The sequence below is a fragment of the Crocodylus porosus genome, unplaced genomic scaffold (assembly GCF_001723895.1).
Source record: "Crocodylus porosus isolate Cpor-Errol unplaced genomic scaffold, CroPor_comp1, whole genome shotgun sequence".
Classification (NCBI taxonomy): Eukaryota; Metazoa; Chordata; order Crocodylia; family Crocodylidae; genus Crocodylus; species Crocodylus porosus.
The window spans coordinates 17,169,104-17,190,270 of NW_017728911.1; the positions used below are offsets into that span (position 1 = coordinate 17,169,104).

At 39.4% G+C, this 21,167-nt stretch overlaps 1 protein-coding gene across 2 annotated transcripts in view; it reads left to right on the plus strand.

Moving 5' to 3' along the window:
- Nucleotides 1-21,167, plus strand: part of NEDD4 (neural precursor cell expressed, developmentally down-regulated 4, E3 ubiquitin protein ligase) — a 118,517-nt gene that overhangs the window by 31,134 nt on the left and 66,216 nt on the right. The window contains exon 5 of one of the 2 annotated variants that reach the window (XM_019533527.1): nt 838-891. In XM_019533527.1, the coding sequence (XP_019389072.1) occupies nt 838-891 (54 nt within the window). Of the gene's footprint in view, nt 1-837; nt 892-8,367; nt 10,302-21,167 lie in introns of those variants that run through there. The other variant, XM_019533526.1, reaches the window with a different exon arrangement.

Genomic DNA, 21,167 nt, shown 5'->3' on the forward strand with positions numbered 1-21,167 from the left:
AACAGCTAGGTCATATGTTTGATTCCAGAGAGCAATGTTTTACTCTGCAGTTGAATGAGACTCCTTCTGCTCACCTTGTACGTAGTATTGGGAACTCAGTTCAAATGAGGCTGAGAAAAAAATAAAAATAATCAAAGAATCAAATTTAAATATTTTGAAACCCTACCTAAGAGTTTGAATTGATAGGAGGCTTGAGTAACATTTGCACATTTTAATCTTTTTGGAACAAATGATATATAAGAAACACAAAGACAGGATAAAGTACAGCCTTAATATATATTGCTATTTAGAAGGCAACTGCTTGTACATCCAGGGGGTGTCACACATGTTTTAAATGTGGAACTATGTAGGCAAATCCATTTGAAGAATCACAGTTACTGTAGTAATTACTTTTTTAAAATTACTATTCAGTGGTAATTGTATAGAAGACAAGGGTAAATTAGCCCATGTTAGAGCTCCTTGCTGTCATGGCTAGGTGTATTACCTGAGCAAGATGGTTTATAATTAGCTTGGGTATGTATTTTATGCTGTGGTTTAGATAAATGAAGTGTATGCGGTAGATGTCAATCTTGATGTTAATCTTACTTCATTGTATTTAACTGTAATCTTCATCTGAATTTTTTACCAGGATTTTGTGAGGAATTGTCCTTTTGGTACCAGATCTTTTAACTTCCTATTATTTCCAGGCTAAGAGAGGTAGTTAGCCATGTTAGAAGTCTTGGCTTGCTTTTATTCTAGTTTAAGCTTAGAGTATTTGCTTAGCAAAAACAAACACTGAGACTTCTCAAATATCTTGGCTTAACCAGTAATTAACAATATTTACCATCTTTTTCCTAGGTTAATCCTCAGAAACACCGGCTTCTTTTTGAAGTGTTTGATGAAAACCGTCTGGTAGGTGTTCTGGTATTAACATTTCTATTCATTTGAAGACATAAGTGATATCAAGTTCATATGGATACAACATAAGTTTTAAAAAAACAAACTTAATTTATGTCCATCAATCTTAAGGTCAGACTGTTGCGCCTTCTTACTGAAAATTACTACATCTTACAATTCTCCATGTTCTGGATTGAAATAAAGTGTGGAGGTGCACTGGTTTGCTGTTAAATGTTTATAATGTTTTAATGCATTAACATTTTGACCTGATTCATTTCCTTAATGGTTGTACTGCAGTTTGAGAGAGGGTAGATAGATGTCATAAAACCTTTAATTTATTTATGGTGACTGTCATAAAAGAAACATCTGAACTTGTATTGAAAGCTGTAAATTGACTTTATCACAAACAAAATAACCACAGTAATCCTTGGTATTCATGGGTTCAGCATTGACAGTTTCAGATATTCACAAATGCTGAACCCGCAGTTTAAATACACTTTAAACACTTACCGGAGCTCCTCGAGAGCTCTGTACTTGCTGCCATCAGGCTCCCTCTGTTGCCACTGTGCTCCCGCCAGAGCCATGCTGACCCTCCCCCCACCCAGCCGCTGGGGCACTGTGTTCATGAACACAATGCCCTATTCACGGATTTCACCATTCACGGGGATCACGGGAACGTATCTCCCGCAAATGACGAGGGTCGCCTTTAAATATTCAGGTTTCTCTGAGACCAGAATGGTTTGATTTACATCACTGCAATTTAAATAACCAGTTTTAGTTTGTTTTAAATCAGCAGCAGGAAACATCGGTTTCTTTAAATTGTTTCACATAGGTAATTTCCAAGGGAAATTCTTGTTGGATGGTGTATATATTAAAATATGTTGACTTGTAGCTACATATCATCTTTGCATGCAATTTGTCATCCTAACCAGGAGGATAATCCTAGAAAATACATAACTTAATATTTATTCAGTCTTAAGATTTAATTTTTGTTTTAGATTTTTTTTTTAATTTACTATACTACTTAATCTCTTAAGTTGGATGGAAACTGGAATTCATTAAAAATGTAAAGCCAGCATTTTTAAATTGGTCTCCTCACTGATGTAGAAATCACAGATGTTGGAGGCATTAAATTTGTTTTTCACTATCAAAACATTGTATTTAAAACTGATTTATTAAACAAAAGAGATGTTAATAAGTATTCTTTCTAATACTTGTATGATTAAAGACAACAACTCCTTTAACTCTTCACGGTTCACTTATGATAGTATATTTGTTTGTTTAAATGATTTTACGTAGTCAATGGAATATTAATCCTTGTCATATTTCAAATTTAATTCTAAACAAGTTTATTTCAGTGTGTTTTCTTTAAATACTAAAAAAAAAAAAATTAAGCCCCTTGCCCTGCCAGATTGAGACCAGTTTGTCAAAAGCGCAGTACCTGTTTCAGTAGACTGATAAATTGACCCTACTAAGTTAAACAGGACTTCTTATATTAGCTTTCTTTCATATTTAAAGCTCTTTGCAAAAAAGTGCATTTAAATTGTCTTTTTTTGGTGGAGGGGGACCCAAAATTTTAAACTGAAGCTTTAAGTTTAGATTTTACTCCCTTTTCTCCTGGTTTTAAGGGATAAGATACTTCTTTTTAAGACGAAAACTAACAAGGAGTAGCAAATGTCAAGGAGAAATATTATGGAGATATTATTTGGCTTTTTAAAAACTAGGTTCTGGCAGATGTATTTGTTGGATTTAACATTTAAGATATGACAATAATTGAATTAAGTTAGGTTATTCACTAAAAACTGAATAGGTAGATTGGAGCCAGTTGTGCTGTAGCTAGGGCCAAAGTCAGCAAATAAATGGTTTAAATGTAAACAGGATCCACCAGTTTACTAAATGTTAGAGATAATTAAGTGGCCAACTACTAATTGGATCTTTCTCATCATCACTCCCATAACATAATACCGAAAGGCAAATACTTCTTTTGTTCTGAAACTGGGTAAACGCATGCACTTAACATGGTAACAAAAGAATTACAAACGTTGCTTAGTCTGAAAGGCATTTCAAGAGATTCCTATTAAATATAACTGTAAAAGTGGTATAATGTAATTGCCTTAACTTCCATGTATATTGTGCTTATTATAGAAGTGTGGCATGCTTGGAAAACAATGCAGGGTTCTTCTCAAACCCCAGAGCTTATTACTGAAGATTCTGCAGATCAAATTGTGACCTTGTTTATATTACTGTAGTTTCTAATGATAGATCAGAAGCCTACTATGCTTGGCTGTAAAGTTACAGAACAAAAAAGTCCTTGCCCAAGGAGGTTGCAAGAAGAGGCTGTTAATGGATACAGGTGGACAGTTCAAGGAAATGGTGAGATTGTGTAGTTGGCCTAAGAGGAAGTCTGAGCATATTGGCAGCCTCCCATTTATCACATTTTTGGTTGGCAATACACAGAGTTGTAAATTGCATTAGTGTGAAGGAGAGCATCGGAGAAAATATGAAGGTGTTTGTTGAAAATTTCAAAGTGAGTGGTGGAAACTGATCTCATAGGTGGAACGAAACCTTGATGCTAGATGAGAATTTAGTAAGATAGAAGTAGGAGGTAAAGTTCCTGGAAAGAAAAGGCAAGTAGTTTGTTCGCAGTAGAAGAAAGAAGGCCATTTGAAGGATTCAGAGCACTCTAGTAACAGGCAAAGGGAAAGATACTTTGAAGCAATAATCTGAACAAATGTGAGTTTAGTAGGATTTGTGCAACACCTTTGCAGTCTCATTCTGTACACAGTTATGATTTGGTGTATAACTGGAACTAAGTTTGAAAGTGTCCCTGATATTAAAAAATCGGCTTGAAGACTAAAATACGAGTATAGACAAAATTAAAGGCTTCCAGTGAGTTATGCTGACCTCAGGCCATGGCAGGCCAATGCAAGAAAGGGGGAAGATAACAAAAAAAAGTAAGGAAGCAAAGCAGAATAAATAAAACAAATATTTTTCTTTAAAAAAGAATAGATTTGATTACTTAAATTTGATTTTATTTAAATGATGCCTTTTTCTTATAATTAACTTATTTGGTTTTAAATAAGTAATTTTGACAGGTTTTATTATAATCGATTGCTAATTAAAATAAATTAAAAGAATAAAGGAAATTTAAGCAGGACATACTTGTTGTCAAAGTCAAACCACTGCTTTCATGTAACTTACTGTATAAGAATGTAGAATCAGTGCTGGTGTGTTAACCCAGTTTTCTATGGTAATGACCTTTTCAGGTGCAGAAAAGCTATTTCTGTGTGTCAGTTTTTTATTAACCAGTCTATGAACTGAAATAATGTTCAGATGTAAGAAACAAGGACTTGAAATATGAGGAAGTTTGTTTTGTTTTTCAGTCTCTGAACAAAAATGGTGTGAGGAAGAGATCTGCTAGTTTTCATAACTTGAATCATATGGTAACAAGAACTAATTGGCTCAGTTCATTGATTAAAGATGATATGACTTGTTCCTTTTGATATACATAAGATGTTTAATCTGGTTCTTAGTCAATGTTTGGATGGAAGATCTTGAAGGAAACCTTAACTGCTGCAGGGTTGAAACTTTGGACAGTAGTGCTATGCCCTCTATTAATTCTCAACTTTCTCTGGACAGTATAAGACTATGATGGAATCACTTGACATGTGTGTCCAACATGGAGTTGCATCACTCTGCTGAGCATTGTATCTTTTTTTTAAGGCCATTTACCCTGCAGTAATTGTCAGTGCTGCATGTGATAGGGTCTCGGAGCCTGGTGGCCCTGTGCCCTACTTAACTGTGCCATGGAAATTAATATTCATCAGACTTAAAGACAGCATGGGCTACCTAATTCTCACCTGCCATGACTTGATCTTATTAGGATCAGGAAGAACTTAACTTCACAGGTAGCTTACCAGTGGATGCGCTGGGCTTATTCTGTCTTCTGGGGCTGGAGCCTCCCCAATACCCCAGCTGTACACCCCCCTGATGTTACTACTTTAGTCTTGCTCAAGATTTTTAGCGACACTCTTTCTCTGACTTTTTGTATGGGCTCTGGCCCATCTTCCCAGAAGGGAAGCCACTTGGACTTTCGCAGCCCTTCTGTTGGGGCTTTGTGCATATAAAACAAAGACAACAGGGCAAATCCCCTTCTCCTGCTTCAGGAGGCTTGGCCACTCATAGGCAGAACTTTCCGCCTGCAGTTTTAAGGCCTTTCACTTTAGTAGACCATTGCCTTCCTGGCAGGCACAATACTTATTTTATTTTAAAACAATTCCTAGCCACACTGGTTTCTACTGGCCTTGAAGGCCCTATCCTTAGGTGCTTCTGCTCGGTCCTGATTTGACCCATCTGGGTCTTGAACATGCTCAGGGGTGGGGTCTGTCTCTCCAGCAGTTTACCGGGCTCTTCCTCCTCCCATCCAAACAAAGGAAAAAGGAAAAAAACCACAGGATCTTACAGAGCCTTCTTCACCCTGCGACTGGCTCCTTTGTGGTGAAGTTCCTTTTTTGGCCGACTTACGCTGCTCCTTTTTGCTGCGGGTCAGCTGCCAATGTCCCTGGGTTACTGTTATGCTTCAGAGCCTGGCTGCCATCCAGCAGCTGGCTCCATTCTCTCCAGAGTGGCCCCTGTCTCCCCAGCTATGTCTTTCCTGGGGCTGTGTTTTCTGAAGCTTCCTGGTCACTCCTCTTCACGCCCATCTCTGATGTGCCATCACCTCTCTCCCCTGGCCTTTAGCTTGTGCCCCAGTTCAGGTTCTGGCCCCGGCTTGGGAGCATGCTCAGAAGCTCCAAGCGGCTGTGGCATGTTTTGATCGGGACTGAGCAGCTGCTGGAAAAATGCATCTCCCCTTTCATCTTCCCCAGATCCCTCATGGCTTTCCTGTCCCTCTCCAGTGAGTTCTCTGCTGCTGCCGAGGCAAGCAGGAGTTTTTTATTTTCCTCACAGTAATGTTTGATGAGGTCCTGACTATTTCATTTGATTACAGCAAATGCAGCAAACAATTTGGCATCAGATGCACCATCTTTACATGTGTACCTACAACCCTTCCCAGATGTGGTTGTATCACTTGATGCTGGGAAGATCTGGGTAGCTAATTCTCTTGTCCCTTCCCTCCCCAACACTTGCACCCAGATCCAAGGCTTGGGGTTCTTTTCTCTGTTTAGTGGGGAAAATAACCTCATCTTGGATTTGAATAAACATGGTAGATGAGCTTTAAACCAGGCATGTGAGAGAGTGAAAGTTTATTAAAGCAACTCTCCTTAATCTGAATACTGGTTGGTATAAATTACTACTACTTGCTTATAGAGCAGTTTAGTGTTGGAGACTGCCTCCCTGTACATGGTGTGCACAACTGTATGACAAATAAAGTAGCACTGACCAGTATTATCAGTGGTACAAACATTCCTGAATATATTTGAAAAAGACTGATCCTCTTTAGCAACTCTTATTGACTTCAACAGGCCAGAATTCTGCATCAAGAGCCATATAATTCTGGTCAACTAGGCCATAATGGGGGTCCTTTTTTAAATAGGTAAGTTGACAAAGGGAGGTCATGACATTTGGCTTAAATTTGACACCCTTGTTGGTGAAACTACTGTCAGCTTACTACTTCTCCCATTTTACCATAAGTATAGGAGAAACAATATTTAAAATTGTATAGGCATGGAGAAGGGGAGTGGGAAATGTTGACCTAGTACCATCCCTCAGATCTTGTTTTAAAAACAGTTGCTCCCTGGTAGGTATTTAAAATGTTATTTTTCTTTGAATTAAAATTAATAAATGTTAAGGTGCTTATAGAACCACTTTTTCTTCTGTAAAAAATGAAACCTTCCTGCTTTCTTTCAAATCTTGAGACTTGAGGAAAATAAATTGCCTGAAAACTAAGCATAGCTTTCTAAAGCTGTGAACAAAAAAAAGCTTTTGGGGGTATATGACCTCTTTTTCTCCCCTAACTGTTGGGTTTGAAGAATTCTGGTTACTGATTCCTGAAAAATAGTTGAGCTATTGTATTTTGTTGACTTTTTTATGAATTAGCTAGCATGTATGTATTGTTGCATCTAACTGTCAACTTTGGATAATGAAAGGGTTAAATGAGCACAGGAGTATTATTAAAAGATAAACTTGTTTCTTTTGAATAATGTACTACAGACACTTAATTACTGGTTTCTTATGTTGGGAGAAGGTAAAATTTAATTTTATTGCATGCAGACTGAAAATACTGTAACAGTTAAGTAAATATTGAGTAGGAAAAAAAGCCATCAGTATGACCTATTAACGTGTATGTGTGTGTATATACATATATGCATATGTTAATAGGTCATCCATATATATATATGGTCTAGTGTTCTCTGCTGTTTGGACTTTATCAATAGCAGTAAATAATTCCATGTTAGCATGCTAGGGTTTAGCACTGCATGATGCATGCCTTCCTTATTCAGAAGTACTTTCATGAACAGACGTTTACCTCAGATGCTCATAACAGTGAGAGTATCTATTTTAAAAACCTCCACCAGGTGCCAGCAAAGGGCCTTTTTGGTCTACATGGTAACTGGAACACTTAGAAATTGTCCAAGTTAGTTCAGTTTTACATTTTTGGAAAAACTGCCAATATGTTTTTGCTTGGTTACAGATGAATTGTTATATAAAACAACCACTATTACATTAGTTAATTGTGCATATGACTTAAAAGTCTGTGTACAGTAATTGTTATAGCGTAGCTTGGAAGCAGTCTTTTTCCTGTCAATTGCACCTATTGGATTGCACACTTGTACTACAATTGGGAGGGAAAAAATACATTATGAAATTCAGATTTATGTCTGTTTCTGGATGAATAGCTACAAATAAACTTCAGGAGCTGGCATGTCACTAAATAACCTGGCTATCTAACCTTTTTTAAATATCCAAAGAAGCTAGTGCCGATCAGGAATTGCTGGCTAACAAACTAGGCATTTCAGTTTGAAATGTTTGGATTAGGAAAAGTGGATGATAATGCTAACAAAGCACAGCTTTTACTTGAGACGGGTTAAATGTACACATTTCAGAAAAACATTTGAAACCTTGAATGTTAAATTATAAAGTGGACAGTTTTATACTTAATTTTAACTCTGTTGCATCTTGCTTAAAACAAAAATCTAACTAAAATGGTAGAGGGCTCCCCTAATTGAAAATCAATGTTATGTATGATTACTGAGTAACTTTAAGATTCCTGAAATAACTTCTGTTTTTTAACCTTTTATTAATACAAACTTGGTTAGTTTATTGGCATTATTCAAACTTTCACAAGTTTTCTAGCATGGCTACTATTTGGAAATTCAATGCTAGATTTGGTACTCTGTTATATGGGACTTCATTCCTACCAACTTCCTGTAATTCTAAACCTCTGGGTAAAAATATTTGTAGTCATACGCTGCTGAGAGAAAGTACGGACACATTGACTCAGCTAGTGTAGCTGCAGCAGGAGTTGCTGTTTTAAACTTCAAGTATTAGGAGATTATTCTTGAGTTGTATTCATTTATGCAACTTACAGAAGGTATAATTGCAATTTGCTTGGCAGTATTTGTCAGAATGCTGCAGCTGAGTTCAGTTTAAAGGTCATTGAAACTCAAGTGCTTTGTGTGTATGCTCTCTGACTACAATCAATCAGACAGTCCAGAAACTTCAGTTCAGGGAATGGCTGACTTATTCCAGGAGGTAACTTTTGTATAATAGTTAGTATCTTGTAGAATTTTGTACAAAGTCTGCAACCTTAATGGGCTTTTACTTTTGTGATGTACTTGAACTGGATCTAGATTCTATGAAACTGCCTTAAGTTATTCTGCAGAAGGAGCTTTATGGTTTTCATTTGCTAACATGTGTAGAAATGAGTACAGATGGCACGAAGGTTAAGATTGCATTTTGCAGCCCGAAGAAGCAACACCGATCCACTGTCAGAAGCCTCTGAAGATGACTTGGATAATAATATTTATATGTATTTCAAAAGACCTTCTCAGAATTCTGCATCTAATGTCATAGAAATGAAACTGACTCCCAGACGAGCAGCCTTTCCACCTGTAATGCAGGAAATAATTAATCAACAACAAAGTGCAAGTGGTTCTTCGCTGCAAAAAAACAACAAAAGGAGCACTTCACTTCAGATTTCCCTGCAGTCTAGAAAGTACAGTGGATGTCTTCAGTCTGGTGATATAGTAGCTACTAATGAAGATTCATCATTCACTGGTGTTGGCAATGAAGGGAACTGTTCTGGGAGAAATATTGGTGATTATCCGTCTAACCCGATAAATACCACCAGCCACTTGAGCAGTACTACCATGTTCAATGACAGTCTTGGCAGTATTGCAGCCAGTGACAATGGATCCTTCAGTAGTGCTGGCAGTGACTATGGATCATGCACAAGTACCACAAGTGATGGAGGTTCACACTGCAACAGTGTCCTTAGTGACAATAGTAGTTGCACTCTTTCCACAGGTGATGGTACTTTTTATAATAGCATTGCATATGATAACTCTTCGTATAGCAGAGCTACAAACAAATATAATTCCTATTGGAAAGATGCATCTCAGGAAAGTTTGTGTCAAAGTAATACTATTTTTGACCAAGATGGTTTGGAGCAAGTGAAATTGTCAGCGAGGAGGAAAACTAAAGTTCCACTAAGACGTTGTTCATCGTTGGTAATTTTCCCTCGAAGTCCTTCCAGTACTCCACCAATGTCTCCAACAAGCTCAGGTCCTCCACCACAGAGTGTGGCATATCAGACCTCACATAAACTAGTTATTTCTCCAGGTGATCTGGCACAACATGAAAATCAAACTGGTAATAAGGAGTTCCTTTCAACAGCAGTCAATGGACTTCGACTCTCTAAATCTGCTTTCTCTCCTGGTGAGGTTAGAGCGATTAGACCACTTTACTTGAATAGTTCATTACAGGCCAAAAGTCAAGCCACAGATAGTTCTGAGCAGGCAACTTGTGAAGAAACATCTGATGGCTTTTCTTGTATTTCAGTTCACCGTCCTCAAAAAGTATCTACATCAAGGGATGAAATGGTTAATAGTTGTGGCAGTCCAGAATCAAAACTGGATTTTGGTGCAGAGTGCCCTCATTTAAAACTGACACATAGCACATCTGCATGTTTACACTCAAAAAACAATTCAGAATATCGGATTAATGGAAATGAACTAAAAAGAACTAATATTCAAATGAACAAAACCCACCATTTTCTGCAAAGAAGCATGTCCTTAGAAGGTTCTTGCCAGGAAGTTTCTTGCTATTTATCTAGTCTTAAATACAAGTGTCCTAAGGCAGGGGCATCTCACTTGCACATACAGTTCCGACCTCGGAATGAAGGAAAAACTAATGGCTTTAAAAAAAGAAATGGAATTTCCAAAAGGGAAATGTGTAACAGGACTTTGTGGAAGCCCCTCAAGGTGAGTGGTTTTAGATTAATGAAAAACTGACAGGAATCTTTTCCAGGGGAATTGTAATTAGTAAATTGTTAGGCTTTCTTTTTCCCCCACAGCATGAACAGAAGAAGCCTTTTATGAATGTTTATATTCTTGAAACTGTTTGCAATAGTGTATTTTTAACCTGACTTTCAGTTGATCTTTCCTAGTGTCTGGCACTTCTGGTGAAAATTCTTATAGTGACATGCTTCAACTTTTAAATCCTAACTCATTTCCTATTTAGCTGGTTTTTCTAAACATCTGGTAATTAGATCTTACAGTTCTACTAGGTTTAGTTCAGACCTTATTTTAAGCTTTAAATGTATACATTTAATATATAGAAATAATATTACTGACATATCTGGACCTAAAAGGGTTAAGAAATAACTAGAGTACTGTGGAGCCCTTCAGATTTGTTTTATATAAACTTTATTTTGCAGAAACAGCTTGCTGTCTGTAGAATTAAAGATAAGTAATATTTGAACAGAGGAACTGTAAATACTATTTGTTTCTGTTACACCCTGAACCACAGGAATTTTAAGAGTTTCCTCCCCTTCTTTTCTCCAACCACTAGTTCAGCTTTAGCTCTGCACTTTAACTTTATATCTTTTCCAGCAACATTGCTGTCCACATTATGGTACTTGGCTTTGGTAGTCTTTATATTTAAAAATATTATTTGGTAATAAAATGTTTAAAACTAAACTTCAGAAATTTGTTCATTTTAATTAATTCATGATGTAGCACACAGGCAGGTTAAACCACAAGAAATCCAGAGGTGGATGGAGAGAGTTAAAAGATCAGATGATTTTTTTTTCCTTTCCTTAAGTCACTCATCTTACAAATCTTCAAACTGTACAGTGTGCTTAGTTGTAAGCCTACGTTGGCAAAAAAATGCAATAATTTGACACCTTTTGCAAAAACGCATGGCCTGAAGTTTTAAATAAACACTTGTTTTAATTATTTTTGCTACCTTGTTGATGTAAGTAAAGGGAGCTGCCAGTGATTTGCCAATAGTGCTAATCTGGAGAGTCAAAATGGAATTTCCAGGCAATACAGTCTTCTGGACCTTGGTTATTTCACTGTTTTCAAGGAAATTATTGCCTAGCTAGGGCCAATATCAAGAGTCCTTTTTGTATTTCTTATTAAAGTTAGTAAGCATAAAGTGAACACTTTATGTATATGTATACATATGTGTGTGTTCACTTCACATGTGCATTCAGTATACAAGTTTTATATAGATATTTGTTTAAATTGCAGAATCAAAATACAATGGAACAATCTGTGTGTATTGTTTTGGAATATCTTTGTAGGGATAGGGAATGTTCATGCCAGCACTGCTATTTTAAATATTTTGTTTTCAAATATTCCTTAATGTACCTAATCTTTTCTAGTTTGTACATATTTATTACAAACTAGCCAATTGCCCATCAAGGATGACAGGTGTGGGCTAGTGGTTGGGGATGGAGCCTGGGGCCCGCTCCCCCTTCCCTCCTGCTGTTTGGGGACTGGACCCACATCACAATGGCAGGGGGAAGGGAAAAGTGGGCCCAGGTTTGATGTTGGGGAGAAGTTAGGCCCAATGGTGAGGAGAAGCAGGGGTGGGGGCGAGCAGCGGGCCTGGGGCAACCCAGTGGCAGCCGGAGGAGTGGGCCCGGGCCCAATGGGGGGAGGAGACTTGCTCCTCCCCTTCCCCTGCAGCTGCCATGTTGGGCTGGCTGCTGTGGTCAGCCGGCTTTTTCCCTCAGCTTGGGCTCACTCCATCCCTCCCCTGCCCCCCTCCCACATCAGGCCTGGCCCCAGACCTCCCCTGGCCCCACGGTCATCACCAATGCCATGGTGCACCCACTCCTCCCCCCTTACATCAAGCCTGCTTAGGGACAGGAGGAGTGGACCCAGGCCCAAGGGGGGGAGGTGGCACGCTGTCTCTGCCCCCCACCCACTGTGGTGGGCCGGCCTTTTTCCTGCTTGGGTCCACTCCCCTGTCCCCCATGTTGGGGCCAGGCCCGCTTCCCCCCACTCCCCCGAGTTACCTGCGGGGGGGGGGGCGAGGCCAGCTGCATTTGCCTGTCCCTCCCCTGTGTCCCCACCATCTTGGCAGCAGGCTGCCTTCTGTCAGAATGCCACTTTGTGCTGATTGGCTGTTTGTTAGCCAATCAGAGTGCAAATAAAGCGTTACAGATGGACAGAATTAGCCTTTTATAATATTAGAATCCTCCAATTAAAGGACACCATGTTATGTAATAGAGCTTACAGCCTGATTGAAGTTGTTGTGCTTCTCATATTGCATGGTATCTAAAAATGTGAAGGAAATTGTAGCAAACTCATCCTAGATAAAAGCCCCAGCATATTCTAGGGTAAAATCCCAGAGGACTTTCACTGTGTTTTACTAGTGAAGTCTATTTCAATTTCTTGGTAGTCATGCTTATGGTAGATTAACTTTTGTTCTTTTCTGGAAGCCTCTGAAGCATGGTGTAGTAAGTAGTGTATTCCTATGACTGAAGAATATTTGTAGTGTGCTTTAATCTAACAGTTTGTGTTAAAATCTAGACTTACAACTGAAACTGTATTTTGGAGGTCTGAATAGACAATTTTTTTCTGAAGGGGCCAAAATCGCTCTCTCAAATTGTGCTTGCAATTGAGTGTCCAAGTATCTGGATTTGTGCATGCAAGAAAATTAGAAAGATGGCTAGCTTTAAAGCATCACAATTTTAAAAGCCATAGTTACAGGTTTTTTGTTTAAAACAAGAGAGACAGCCTTTCATTCCTGAACTAATACTCACTGTTTTAATGTAAAGCAAGTTTTTATACATACTCCTGTAAAACTGCTTGCCAAAATAAGCAAATTAACTGTGTAGCACTCCACCAATTTATTGGAAGAATATTGATAAACATTAATACATTTATCATAGCAGTCTTTGTGGCAAATATAATAGGTTTATACTGTAATCATTTTAATTATATAGTCCATCTAATTATAGTGGTGTATTGTGACTCATTTAAAAATAAACAACTCCCAAAATATTTATCTTGACTCCAGTTAGTCTGGCCTAGTATACTGATATGCTGAGTCTGGGTTCAAATTTAACAAGTTGATATTGGAGTAGCATTTAGTAATGTCAGCTATCTGTACAGCGTAGTCATGAAATTAAATCAGTGCTTTGGTTAGAGACTCCAGTGTCTGAAGTAGTGAAAGGTCTATGCATTCTTTTCTTATGTGCCTAGCTACTAGCCTTCAGCAGCCTGGTATCAAGTTTCCTGCCCTCCATAACAGCTTGTTAAAGACTTTTTAAAAACTCAGTGAGAAACATAATTTCTGTGAAAGCAGGGCCTAGATTATTTTTAATTGAGTTGAAATATGTGGGAGAATGGCTGGACCATGTCTCAACACTAACGTTTCTTAGAAATATCCCCAGAGAACCCTCCAGCAAATGGTTCAGAATGGTATAGAATGGGACATATAAGGATTAAATGCTATAATTACTGTATCTAGGTGCATGGCTTTGATCTGCTGATTTGATATTTAGATGTTTTAGCTCAGACACCTCTTGTTTAGGGTAGAAATAGTTTTCTAGCTAAAGCACTGAAGTGGCTTGAAATCACAGATTGGGTATTTTGAGAAGCATCAGAGAATGGGGAACAGGTACCATGGTCTCTCACATGGCCTACACTCACTGTGAGGAGGAAGGAGTACAGAGTAGTATTCTACTATTACACTGGAAGTGACCAAGATATGACCTGCAGGACTCTGCACAGGTCCAGAAATTTGGCAGCAGGGAAGCAGTGACAGCATTAATTGCTGTGGCTTCAGGAGTCCTGTCAATTTAATGCTGCCTCTGCTCATCCTGCTACTAAATTTCCAGACCCATGTGGAGGCCCAAGGGCCAGATGATGTTCTGTGTGCCGGGTCTGACCTGTAGAGCCGGATTAGTTGGGCACTATTGTTTTAGATCATTAAAATATCATTTGAGGTTGTATAAAGTGTGCTAATACAAGCAAGTACAGTGTGTTGCTGACAATCCTGAAGGTAACAGCTTCTTTTAGTTCAGTGATATTGCGACTTTGAACCTAAGAAGAACAGTGTGAATGAGCTGAGAATTTTCCCAGTGTTTTAAGTATATCTTTTGAAAATAATTTCTTTAAGAAATCTTTCATTTGAAAATAGTTTTATAATTCTATTTTTATATAGAGCTAATTGTATTAGAGTTGCAGTGTTTAGGTAATGATATCCATAAGGTCTATTAGAACAAGGAAAATATTAAATCTTAGAACTGTTTTAAACTTTTTGTACCATTATTCTTCTACATTTGAGCTCTCAACTACTCTGAATCAGAATCTTGGCACGCAGCACTCTGCATTCCAGAGTGCACATTTGACTTAAGGCTGGGAGGGTTTGCTTGTGAAGAACATGTACCAAGTAAGTCAAACTTAAGCTTAAGTTGCATGAAGTCTTGCCTTTTAAGATACTCAGTGTTTTTATTAGAAGCCACTTAGACCTAATCATTAATGAATTCAAATGTTAATTATCTCTTGACTCTTAGCTAAATTTTAGTAAAATCCTAGCAATTAGTGTGTTTCAATTTCCTCTTCCATGTTGTTCCTCATCTAATCTGTAATCAAACCAATTATTACCTATACCTACTTGGAGTTATTCCTGCTATCACTCTGTCTGCTCTTTTACAGTCTTTCTACATTGACTCTTATCTGTAAAGAAGGTCAAGTTTAAAGTGTGAACTCTCCCAAACTTACAAGTAGGAGAAAATTCAGTTAACCAATCAAAGAGCATAGTCTGCTTCAGTTTATAATCTATGCAGAAGATCACTTGTCTTAATGGATATTTTACATAGTAAAATGTAGTGGGTTTTACATAGTGAATTTTCTTTCAGTTTTAAAACATTTCAGTACTTCCGGTGAGATGGGGGCTTGTAGAAACACCTTTGTTGATGAGGAAACTTTACATGGAGATGAAAGAATTTCCCCCCTTATTTTAAAGAAGACAATTGTGTGCTTCAAAATAACCTATTACCCTTGCCTTTTATTATAAATAGTTGTAAAAATACTAAAGTAATAAATTCCTGTCAGATTACTTTGTAGTTGAGTCTCCAGGAAAACAATTCTTCTGTTTTTCTTACTTTTGGAAACAAATTCTACAATTTGAAGTGAACAGTATAAGAACAAAAAGTTGCCATACTGTATCCATCTGATCTGGCATCCCCCTGAAGTGGTATTTATTCAGGGTCTATCCTAATTTAATCTGTCTTCTGCCCTTTTCCTCCAAAAATTTCCAGAATTCAGAGCCCTAGGTTGCAGCCCCAATGACAATTTAAATATGCACTTATTTAAATACGTACTGACAGACTTCAGTGAATTTTTCCAATCCTCTTTTGAACCTAGTGCCTAAGATACTCTAGAGCATTGCAGGGGAAATTGATGATTTTTTCCCCTTGGAAAAACTTAGATCACGGTGGCCTTGGCTGTAAAAATGAACAGTTTACAGTAATATAGCCTTCCAGGTTTCTCCTTTGACCAGCCCCCTTATTTTGTTTTCATTAGCTCTCCTCTTCCTGTATAAATTCTGGCTTAGGTTCATTGCTAACTTCCTTTAGTGTTATTTTTTTGTTCCCCCTCCAGCCCCTTCACATTATGTTTCTATTTCTTCCCTATTTTTATTCTAACTGAACATTAGCCTCTGTGGGTTTTAAAAAGTATTTTAGTGGTTTGTCCCTTACTTCTGGCTCAGCTTTGTCCCCCCTTTCTCCCCCATAAGTGACCATTTTGTTGGAAACCAGTAATAAAAAGGACAACTAATTGTAAATCTAAAGCTGGAGGCAAGGGAAGCAGAGCAGCCCCACTGGCCCTGGCCAGCATGCACCTCAGCCTGGCACAATGCAGTTTCCGCTGCAAGGCCAGGGACCACATGGCATGAGGCCAGCCCTGCCGGGTCCATTCCCTCTGTGCTGTGCTGCATGGGTCCCAGCTTTGCAGCTGGGAACTGAGTGCTGCCAGGCTGGCCTGGCTCTGCACTGCACTGCACTGTGGTGACGAGTTAATAACTGACAGTCTTTTGAGGGAAAGCTAATAAATAACACATCACCACTTGTTAGATCAGTCCCTAAAAACTTTTATCTGTTCTTAGCTGATCAGCAGCTACTTAGTTTGCATCTTGGGCAAAATGTTTGTGCTTGTAAAGAATATTGTTTTGTCTAGCTCTGATGTGAAAAGCTTATTATCTGGCAAGTTAAAAATCATTATGTGCTTGCAGTCATCCACAGACTTATCTTTATAAAGATCTTACTGAGAAATGACTTTAGCTGTAAGTTACAAAATGTTATACCTAGAGCCAGCCTTAGGACATGGATGACAGTCCAGGGAGCCATGGTCAGGGGGTGCCAAATGTATGCACACATGTGAACAGTGCCACCTGCCCCAGACAAGAGAAGTGGTGACCAGCCTTCCCACCCTGCCACCTCCAGCTGCTGCTCAGGAGGAGCCAAGCTGGGCATGTGCAGGCAGGGTGGCACCTGCTTCAGTTTGCCAGCAGCAGCAATGCCTGCCTGCCCATCTGCCTGATAAGCTATGCCACTCTGCCTCCCCACCGGACTATGCCTCACACCTCTGCCTGCAGCAGCACTGCTGACTTGCAGGGGAGGAGGAGGTGGCAAAATACAGTACAGGTTGGCCCAGTGCACCATTTTCCCTACCAGCTCTGGTTATACCTACTGTTATGCAATGATTCAAGTTTAAGTATGAGTGGCATTTAAATGATTATTGTGTGTTATCATGGGCCCACCTTCTTTGGGTATCCCAGTAAAAGAAAATAACTTTCAGTACTTGAAATCTTTCCTACTTTTACAAGTCACGCTTAATTTTCCAATATATAATACTCTTTTAAAGAGTTTTATGTCTGTGCACTATTGTATAATGTTATACGGTAAATTCCCTGTTTCTTTTGTGTAATCAATAAATGTAATCCTGGTTTCTGTGGGCTTCTCCCATGGAAGCAAGGGGAAGATTTTTTTAAAAACAAAAAAATCCAAAAACAAAAAAACCCAACCAATTTGGTAGATCTCCAGAAATTGCTTAGTTTTTAAAGTTCACTAGCGTTCAGGTTGACTTGGGTCCTTCTAATCTGCCTTTATTGGTAAACAAGGAAGTATACAAATTATGACACTGGGTCTAGTAATGGTTTCTCCTTTCTTTGGGAACCGGACTTGTTTCCACTAATGTAATTTAATCCATCAAATGGCAGTCAACTAATAACTACTTTAAAGCCAACATCACTTAAACTTGTGTTAAACTAGACTAGAGGTTTTCAACCTTTTTTAAGGAGTATGCTCCTTCTGGCCGGACACAGGGAGGGTGTGTAGATCAAGCAGGGTTTCTTCCATGGTGGTGTCAGATGGCAGGCAGGGAGGTATAGAAATCTTTCTTGTATACTAATGAAGTTTATAATCCAAAATTGGCTAAGTGGCAGAAATTCTTACTGCATTTCCTCACATATAATGGGCACTCCAGTTTCCAGCAGCTGTGGATTTGGGGGGTTTTGTTCTGTTTTGTTTTTTAAGTGTGTGATGTACCCGAGGGAAAATGGTACTTCAGGCTTAGTGAAACCAAATTGTTTAATTGTGGCCAAAATTTCTGAAATTAGGTTTCACTCAACATGAAATTTTTTTTTAGCCGCAATACCCAACAATAAATGTGTACAACCTTTTTCAGGGGCAGGATCATGGCTCTTACCATTTTGAGATTCCAGGCAGTACTACAACTCATATGAAGAGGTCATTCTTAGCCCCTGGAACACTTAGGATCAAAGGGCATCAGGTAACTTAGACCTTCCCATTCCCTCAGCTGTGTGTTCTCTCCTGCACTGCACACGTCTTTCTCACTCTCTCTAAAATTGGATGAGTATCACAGATTGGGCAAACAAGTTAAGCTGTTACTGCCACCTTCCAAGTGAGTCAGTTGTTTACAACTGCTTTCAACTCTTGCCTAGAAGGGGAGGGCTGCCATGCATTTACGATAAGCGCACTCTATTTCATATGAACTCTCTTCTGAAGTATCCATGACGAGCAGATAGTTCTGTTTTTGGAAAACAGCCAGTGAAATATTTTTAGCTGTTTTCAGTTGTTAGTTTATGGATCTTTAATTGTGTCCAGTTCTAGTTAGCTCCATCACTTTGGTTTTTTTCATCAGAGAGCCATAGGGTATCTACATGTGTTTATAGAAAAATCTGAAAAATGTAGAATTATCCAGGGACACTTTAAAATCCACTCACAAGAAGCTTGCTAATTCTTTAGGCCAGTGGTTGTCAACCTTTTTAGATTCAAGGCATCCCTCCATAGCTTCTTGAAATGTAGTGACACCAGACATTTAGAAACTGATTTCTTTTTTTGGAGTACTTATTGTCATGCACCTTATGGCACCCTTAGTAGAATCTCATGGGGTGGTAAGGTAGGCAGTGAACCCCTAAAAGTAAGGCACTGACAAGGGCTACTTAGCAGGACAGATTGCGGAGCCTGAGGTTGGGTCATTCATTAGACCCCTGAAGGAAACAACTTTTTCTGCAGGGAGCAGAAGAATGTGCCAGTGTCTGCAGGAGATGCAGAGGCTGGGGTGGCAGGTGTGCCTTGCTCTGACCTCTCCCTGCCCCTTATATGTACCTGAGGGAAAGTACAGGCTCTGTGGCTACAGCTGCTCTTCCAGTGGTTTGAATGCTGGTGGGTGGAGATCTGGAGCCTCCGTTCCCCAAAGTCCCTCCCAGCAGCTCTGGGAGGGTGGGAGGTGCAAAGGAATGAGCAGGGTTGAAAAAATACAGCCTCCAGGTACTTCAGTCTGCCTGCAACAGAGCATGCCACTTAATGTTGGGGCAGTTAGCAGAGGGGCTGCAGGGGTAGAGGGGCTGCATTTTCAGCCTGCCTCATTTCCCCACTCCTCCTGTGCTCCCATAACTGGTGGGAGGAGCACAGGGAATGATGTGCTGGGAGCACCATCTGTCCACAGGACCCTGGGTTGGGCAATGAGTGCATGGCATATGCAGGAGCCAGCACTTAACTCCTTTCAGAGTTGAGCACTGCAGCTTGCTTCAAAGTATTTCTGATTCAGTATTTCATGGCAATCTGGTTGAGAATCACTGCTATATACAAACATTCTTTTTAGAGGCATTTATACTAGGCCACAGTAAAATTAAGATGTGATACTATAAGTATTTAACTGTAGGATCCTATATAGGTAAAACTCACCATTTGATGTTCTTGGATTTCTGTTCCATATTTTTCATGCATGCACCCACCCACCCTGTTGACCATTGCTAAGGTTGAAAAGACAGAATTACGATTGTCTGTAAAAACCTAAATTTTCTCCCACTTCGTGTATTTGTATTGTGATTTCTTTTTCAGTTTTGTGATTTCATGCCATCTTTTCCACAAGACCATACCTCGCTGTGTGTGCAGAATGTAGTACTCACTGAATGATCATTTGTACAATAGTTTATTTAATAGTTTCATAGTTGGTAGGGTCGGAAGGGACCTGAGCAGATCATAAAGTCCGACCCCCTGCCATGGACAGGAAAGAATGCTGGGGTCAAACGACCTCGGCTAGGTGTCTATCTAGCCTCCTTTTGAAGACCCCTAGGGTAGGAGCAAGCACCACTTCCCTTGGGAGTTGGTTCCAAATCCTAGCCGCCCTGACTGTAAAGTAGTGCTACTTGATGTCTAGTCTGAATCTACTTTCCGTCAACTTATGGCCATTATTCCTTGATACTTCCAGTAGTGTTCAAGTTGGTTGCAGCACAACCCAGCAGTTGTGAGTGTACCAGCAGAGAGGCAATTCATGCTTCCCTGTTGTTTATGCCTTCCTTACTGCATGTTATTCAAACTCTCCTGTAAGACGGGACTATTAATTTCCCTGTCAACTTTTCTGTGGCACACTTCACAGCATTATCAGAGTATTTTATGGATACAACATTTATTTTGAAAATGCTTATGCGAGATAAATGGCTATTGTCCCCAAAGTTGTCATATATGGGGGGATGGGTTACACATACTTTGCTGGTCGGTTTCACAGGCATTTGTTGACAGCAGCTGAGATTGGAATCTTATGGTCCTGTGTAATGGGCCTTATCAGGCAACAACCTTTAAAAAAATATTTCTTTTACCTAGTTGGTCCCAGTCTCCACACCTTAGGCTTTTCATCCTGTTTTCATTACAAATCATTCCTAATCTCTTGGTCTTTCTCCTGGTTTGGTTTTTTTAATCCATCATCAAGCTTTTGTTCTCTCTGCATTTGAATTGGGCAGCTTCCTGCTTCACACTCATCAGCACTGAGACTCTTGACCATTTTCATAGGATGTTCTGGTGTGGATGCTCCTGAGGACATTTTGCCTACCTGCTCACATTTTAGCAAGCTAAACTTAGAAATTTGATGATAAGCATAGGCACAGAGTACATGAGTCCTGACCCCCTTGGGCAAGGTAATCCAGAGATGCGGACATCAAGTCCCAGTCCCAGGCTGCATGACTCCAAGACGCCATTTGTTCTGGATACCCAGTATCATGCAGAGGTTTGGGTTTTCTGTTCACCATGGAAAAAATGCAGGAAACAGTGGGTTTCCCCTTGCAGACTGGCAAAATTCCATTCTCCAAGAGATTGCGGGGAGCAGAACACAGGGGGTGCCATAGATTTCATAGACATTAGGGCTGGAAGGGACCTCGGGAGATCACTGAGTCCAGCCCCCCTGCCCAAAGGGCAGGAAGTCAGCTGGGGTCGTAGGATCCCAGCAAGATAAGCATCCAATTTACTCTTGAAGGTGTTCAATGTAGGTGCTTGAACCACCTCCGCTGGCAGACTGTTCCAGACC